General features: G+C 43.6%; 1 protein-coding gene across 1 annotated transcript in view; it reads right to left on the minus strand.

The window, feature by feature from the left end:
* Positions 1 to 6,497, minus strand: part of GDE1 (glycerophosphodiester phosphodiesterase 1) — a 24,800-nt gene extending 18,303 nt beyond the window's left edge. Inside the window, exon 1 of the mRNA XM_007104083.3 lies at positions 6,079 to 6,497. Within this exon, the coding sequence (XP_007104145.1) occupies positions 6,079 to 6,339 (261 nt within the window). The 5' untranslated portion in view covers positions 6,340 to 6,497. The remainder of the gene's footprint in view (positions 1 to 6,078) is intronic.
* Between the last annotated feature and the right edge of the window lie 883 nt (positions 6,498 to 7,380).

A 7,380-nucleotide genomic window follows, 5' to 3' on the forward strand; every position in this document is an offset into this window, starting at 1 on the left:
CCTGCATCGGCAGGCGGACGCGCAACCACTGCGCCACCAGGGAAGCCCTATTGTGTTTTTTTAACATGATTTTAACTATAAAATAGTCAAATTTATTAATTATGTCCTTTATAGGTGGAAATTTGTCTATCTTATTTAAATCCTTTCTTACCCCCACTTATAAACAACTATTTTCTTCTAGGCTTCAAAGTTTGATTTTCACATATGACCAAGATTTCCCCCTCTAAAAATTCCAATTCCATCACTAACTGGCTATGTCATCTAATTACAAATATTATTCTAGCCTCCGTTTCATCATTTTTATGATGATACTTCTTTAATGATCGTAAGAGTTGTGAGGATTTAGAAATAATGTATGTAAATCACCAAGCTTGCTGCCTGTCTCAGAGGTGGTACTCAATATAAGCTATTATGACTAGAAAAACACTTATGCCTCAGTGAAAAAGTCATTACATAAGATGTAATGCTTACATCTACACTGATTAAAAGGTACATCTTTTTATAAGATTAAAAGGTATATTTTTCTAAGTTTAATAATGCACTGGTGGGCTTCCCTGGTGGCGCAGTGGTTGCACGTCCGCCTGCCGATGCAGGGGAACCGGGTTCGCGCCCCGGTCTGGGAGGATCTCACATGCCGCGGAGCGGCTGGGCCCGTGAGCCATGGCCGCTGAGCCTGCGCGTCCGGAGCCTGTGCTCCGCAACGGGAGAGGCCACAGCAGGGGGAGGCCCGCATACCACACAAACACACACAAAAAAAAAAAAAAAAAAAAAAAAAAAAAAAAAAAAAAAAAAAATGCACTGGTAAATCAACATGGGTTATATATTTTATAACATAAAACAAGATCACATTTCCCGTATTCACAGTGCATCTCTCTCACTGTAATACAAATGTTAACCTTATTCCTTGATGCTAGTAATTCGGTTCAATTATACTTTTATCCATTAGGGCCATTTTTACTTGGCTACAAAACAAAAAATAACGATGGTGAGACACTGTATTTTAGCAAGAATACTAAAGGTAATGAGTTCATTTATTTGTCTTTTCTGTGTAGTTTATTAGGGCCAAAAACAAAAGTTCTATACAAGAATCACCATACTAGAGCTTCTTAGACCAGATCTTCTAATAACTGCATTCAACTTCCTTTCCCAATACTTTTTTTTTTTTTTTTTGCTACGCGGGTCTCTCTCACCGTTGTGGCCTCTCCCGTTGCGGAGCACAGGCTCCGGATGCGCAGGCTCGGTGGCCATGGCTCACCGGCCCAGCCGCTCCGCGGCATGTGGGATCTTCCCGGACCGGGGCACGAACCCGTGTCCCCTGCATCGCCAGACGGGCGCTCAACCACTGCACCACCAGGGAAGCCCCCAATACTTTCATGTAGAGGCAAAAGGATAAACCCCTGAATCTGATTCACATGTTAGTATATACTTCATACTCTTATTTCAAGAAGTTTCTTACAATAGTATTTTTCTTCTAAACATACACACTTCACATAAACTAGTCTACATAAATACTGTAATTTATTAAAATTTTACTTAAGATGTTAGTTTGAAACTATACTAATAGTTTAGTAATAGAATAGTATAGTGTAGTATAGTTATAGAAATCAGATCAATGATTGCCTTGGGGCAGAGGCAGGAGTAGGGGTTGACTCCAAAGAGAACACAAAGGAACATTCTAGGGTGATGGAAATGGACTGAGGTGGTGGCTACCCAGGTGTAAATATTTATCAAAACTCATCAAACTGTATACTGAAAATGTATCTTTTATTGTATGTAAATTATACTTTGACAAAGTTGATTTAGAAAATGTCTGCTTTAATAAAGTCATTATACTTATATGGCTTTTGACATACTATTCACATACCATAAAATTCATCCATTTAAAGTAAACAATTCAATGGTTTTCAGCATATTTGCAGTTGTGCAACCATCACTACAACTGCTTTCTGAACATCTTCATCAGCCCAAAAAGAAACCCCATACCCATTAGCAGTCAGTCCCCACTTCTCTCTCCAACCCTCCCAGTCCCTGGCAACTACTAATCTACTTCCTTCTCTATGGCTTTGCCTATTCGAGACATTTTATTTAATAGAATTATATGATATGCAGTCTTCTGGGACTAGCTTCTTTTACTTAGCATACTGTTTTCAAGGTTCATTCATGTTATAACATGTATGGGGACTTCATTCATTTTTCTTGCTAAATAATATTCCATTGTGTGGCTATATCACATTTTATTTATCCTTTCATCAGCTGATGGACATTTCTGTTGTTTCCACTTTTTGGCTATTATGAATAATGCTATGAACATTCCTGTTCAAGTTTTTGCATGATGCATGTTTTCAATTCTTTTGAGTATATACCTAGGAGTGAAATTGCTGCTTCAGATGGTAATTCTATTTTTAACCTTTTTCTAAAAAATTAATTAATTAATTAATTTTTGGCTGTGTTGGGTCCTCACTGCTGCACGTGGGCTTTCTCTAGTTGCGGCGCACAGGCTTCTCATTGTGGTGGCTTCTCTTGTTGTGGAGCACAGGCTCTAGACGGGTGGGCTTCAGTAGTTGTGGCTCACGGGCTCTAGAGCACAGGCTCAGTAGTTGTGGCGCATGGGCTTAGTTGCTCTGCGATGTTCCTGGACCAGGGCTCAAACCCGTGTCTCCTGCATTGGCAGGTGGATTCTTAACCACTGCGCCACCAGGGAAGTCCTATATTTAACCTTTTGAGGAACCACCAGACTAGTTTCCCACCATCAGTGTATGAAGGTTCCAATTGCTGCATAATCTTGCCAATACTTCTGTCTGTCTTTTTGATTATAGCTGTCCTAGTGGGTATGAAGTGGTATTTCACTGCAGTTTTGAATTGCATTTTTCTGATGGCTGATAATGTTGAGTATCTTTTCTGATGGGCTTATTGCCTATTTGTACATCACAATTCTTCCAACAAATATTTATCGAGTGTCTACTATGTATCAGGCACTGTTCTAAGCAGTGAGGAGAGAGTGGTGAGCAAGAAAGAAAAGGAACATGGATCTTACACTTTACTGGGGAGAAACAGACTATACACATGTTACATGTATTATGATAATGATAAATGTTTGAAAAAGAAAATAGAGGGTAATGTGAAAGTTAAGGCAGGTGGGGGTCACTAGACAAGGCAATCAGGGAAGGCCTCTTTAAGAATATGACATTTGAGCTGAGACCTTAGTGATAAAAGGGAGTCAACAATACAAAGATCCAGGGGAAGAGTTTTCTAAGTAGAAGAAATGGCAAACATAATACAAAGGCCACAAGGTAGGAAGGAGCCACAAAGTATTGATTGCCTACCCAGATCTATTCCCTTTCTTCTTCCCTGCTGGTAGAGAGCTGTTCTTTCCCCAGTGTTCAGCTTTCTCCTCTGTTGTAAGTGGACTATTCCCAACCCCTCCGTGTGCGTCTGTCAGAGAGAGTGAGAGAGACTGACTGACTTCTGGGAAAGACTTATGGAAGAGTAGAGCCTTTTCTTGAGGCTGGATGCTGATATGTAAGAATGTGAGTCCTGGGGCTGCAATGGCCACCTGGCAGCTACAATGAGGGCTAGTAAATATGCTGCAGGTGGCAGAGCAGATAGATCAGTAGAAACGGTGTCCTCCACAATCACAAATTGGACAGCTGAATAAACCATCCTGGAAGTCACCTCTCCCACACACACCACTTGCTATGTGAGATAGTCCCCTTATTGTTTGAAATATTTTAAGTTAGATTCTCTATTACATGAAGCCAAAAGCATCATTAACGAACACCCAAGGTGGTTTAAACAGAGAGAGTTGGGGCTTTGAGAAAGGTCCAAAATAGAAAGGTGTTTTGATTTTACCTAACTGCAACAGAAAAACCACTGGAGGGTTTTAAATATGGGCATGATATAATCTGAATTATACTTAAAAAAAAATCTATTTATTTATTTTTGGCTGTTTTGGGTCTTCGTTCCTGGGCAAGGGCTTTCTCCAGTTGCGGCGAGCGGGGGCCACTCTTCATCGCGGTGCGCGTGCCTCTCACTATCGCGGCCTCCCTTGTTGCGGAGCACAGGCTCCAGACGCGCAAGCTCAGTAGTTGTGGCTCACGGGCCCAGTTGCTCCGCGACATGTGGGATCTTCCCAGACCAGGGCTCGAATCCGTATCCCCTGCATTGGCAGGCAGATTCTCAACCATTGCGCCACCAGGGAAGCCCCTGAATTATACTTTAAAGCTGCACTCTGGCCCCTCTGTGGAGTGGACTGATACTTCTGTCACTGTTTATAATCGTGACTCTGTTTTTGGAATGCATTCATTTCACCTCTCTCAAGTTTTTCCTTTTCTATCTATTCTATAATCTACCAGAAATTCTACCACTGTCAGAATGTCTTCCCTGACTTTTTACATAATAGAATGTTTAAAAATATAAATTATGAGCTGCAAACAAGCAAAGTGAAGAAGAACAGGACAAAAAACAAACTTTGAAGGAAGTAAACTACATATTTCTTTTGAAGTCAAGAGGGAGGACGTGACCTTGTCTTCTGCAGCTAAATTCTGTCACGGCTAAAACGTTCATTGATAATGACCTTGTATTTGAACAAGCTAAATTACATCTCATTTCCTCTTAAAACCAGGAATCAGCTTGGCGCAATGTTATTTATCATAATTACATATATTAAAGACATGTTCAACCTAAACATACAAGACATGAATGGAGTTTAGCTATAATTCCCTTGCAACACAACAGGATATGACACACTATATGTATATGTGTATTTCACATACATACTTTCTCATTTAATGTGAGGTAGCCTATTTCATCGAATCACAACCGATTAGGTGGATATTAACATTATTCCCAGTTTACAGATGAGGAAACTTAAGGTCAGAGCTGGAACTAGAGTGAGGAGCGGTACCCTAGGGTGCCTTGCTTGCCACATCCTACCCATGACTCTGACTGGGACACAGAGCGCTTAAGTAACTTGTTCATTACACAATACTGTCTGTCCCTAGCTGGACAAAGAAAGGACAGTCAGTCCAAATTTTACTTCCTGGAACATATTCTAATCTATGACAAAGAGCACTTGGACTTGGAATCAGAAGGCTGAATTCGAAAAGGAGCTGTGTGTGTTTAAGCCAGTTTTCCTACCCACTTAATGTTAAAATAATGCTTCAGAGAGATGAGAGGATCAGATATATTGCCACATATGCCAAAGTGCCTAGACAACGGCAAAGCTCTCTTACTATGCAAGCTGTTATTATGATGAAGTCCGGAGACTGCCAAGAGAGCCTTGTGAAAAGGGGAGGCAGAAATTATCAGGAGTCCCGCTGCTAGTGTTGTCTGACCATGGGGAAAGGTGATAAGGAGATGATTTGGATAATTTGGAGGACAAGTAAAGACAGCCGCTGTGAAGGTGATCCATTTAGAATACGTTAGCTAACCACTGACCAAGGCTCTACTTAACCTGGCCACATTTCCTACTTCATTCACACACCAGCCTTTGTTTTTTCCCTTGAAGTCAGGCCATATACTGTCTATTCTGTTACATGAGGATTCCAACATCATTCCCACCTCGGGACCTTTGCACTTGCTGTTCCCTTTCCCTGGAGCACTTTTCCCCCAGATCCATGGAGGGCTCCTTATAATCCCGGTCCCAGTTCAAAGGTCACTTCTTCGGACAGGATTTCTGTCTAAAATGACCCTCCCGTCATTCCTTATTCGGTAACGCTATTTCTTCATTGCACTCATCGCTTTCTTCAAGTACCTTATGTATGTGTTTATCTGTTTAAGACCTGTTCCCCTACTCCAATGCAAGCTCTGTGAAAGCAGGTACCCTTTCTGTCTTGTTCATGACCATCCTCAGTACCTGGCACATAGCAAATACGTTAAGTATTTGCAGTGTTCTATAAATACTTGAAGTCCGGAGATTTTCCGTAATTCAGAGGGGTCGAGGGACACTTGAATGTATTCCTTGTGGACAAATGGGGAAGTGGTAATGCTCTCATGAAAAGGCTGGGGAACCTTCGGAAGGACAGGCAGAAGTCCAAGCTCCCAGGAGGAGCGCAGGGGCGGGAGGAGTGGAGGACTCACCTGCCGAATGGCCGCCAGCGTGTTCTCGGGCGCGTCGTGGCTGCCGCCGCGGTGGGCGATGGCGGAGACGCGGTCCCGGGGCTTGAGCACCTGCATGGCCCTGCGGGAGGGCACCGGCTCAAAGCTGATGAGGCGCAGCAGGAGGTAGAGGCTGCCGGTGAAGAGGCAGGCATTGAAGGGACTGCGCGTCACCAGCAGCAGCAGCATCATCAGGAAGGAGAAGGGACCCATGAGGCCCCCCTGTTCCTCCCATAGCCACATGCCGGCGCCCGCACCGGCACGGACGGGAGTCCCGGTCCCGCCGGGCTCCGCGGACAGGACACCAAGAAGCTACGACGACAGCCCAAAGCGCGGGCCGCAGCTGATACCCTTTGAGTGGACCAGCGCCGCACAATGGCGTCCGCGGCTACTTCCGTAGAAGGAGCCTGAGGTCCAGCCAATCAGGTCCGAGGATCTCCAGAGCTCTGGGCGTAGCAGCTGCCAAGGAAACGGAGGCTGGTCCGAGCTCCTGGCTGGCGTTCCAAAGTACGTTCCAAAGTTTTGCGTTATTCTGTGGTCCGGACTTCCACCGGGGCTTTCAAACTCTAGAAGCAAGGCGAGGGATATGACAGCAGTCTTAAGGTCGTAGGACTGGAAAGGATCTTAATGACTCCATTTTGCCGTCAAGGAAACTTTGAAGGGGCAGGACGCTTACACTATTTATTAATTCAAGTCAAGGTATGCGAACAGCAGTCCGGATGCTCAGGACAACAGCAAGTGACCAGGACCGACAGGATCCCTGCTCTCATGGGGCTTACATTCTCGTGGGGCAAAATAATAGTGTTAGAGAGTACAGTTAACATTTATAGAGCACATAACCATGTCCCAGGTTCCGTGACTGCAACTGCTTTGTGTGTTATTCTCACAACAGGCTCGGTTGGGTATTACCTCAGGAAACTGAATTCAGTCGACTTTAGAAGGATTTTTTCAGATTCTGAGGGAATGAAAGAACATAGCAAAGGAGGCATAATCGGATTATAAAGCTGGAAGGGATTTTAATAATGCCGTCATTTTATAGATGAAGAAACTGAGGCCAGGAGAAGTGAAAGGACTTGAGCGGAGTCAATGAAATGGCAGATTCAGAGCTGACATCATGACACCCCAGTTTTATGCCATGAATTTTCCACTGCTACTCCTTCTAACCTTCTCCTCCTACTCAGGGCTAATGATGGGGCTTCTGTACAAGGCACTGCAAGAATAATCTCAGTTGTTCCTCGCAACCGACCTTGTGATAGGCACTTTTGAAAATCTTATTTTACATAT

The sequence above is a fragment of the Physeter macrocephalus genome, chromosome 14 (genome assembly GCF_002837175.3).
Source record: "Physeter macrocephalus isolate SW-GA chromosome 14, ASM283717v5, whole genome shotgun sequence".
NCBI classification, from domain to species: Eukaryota; Metazoa; Chordata; class Mammalia; order Artiodactyla; family Physeteridae; genus Physeter; species Physeter macrocephalus.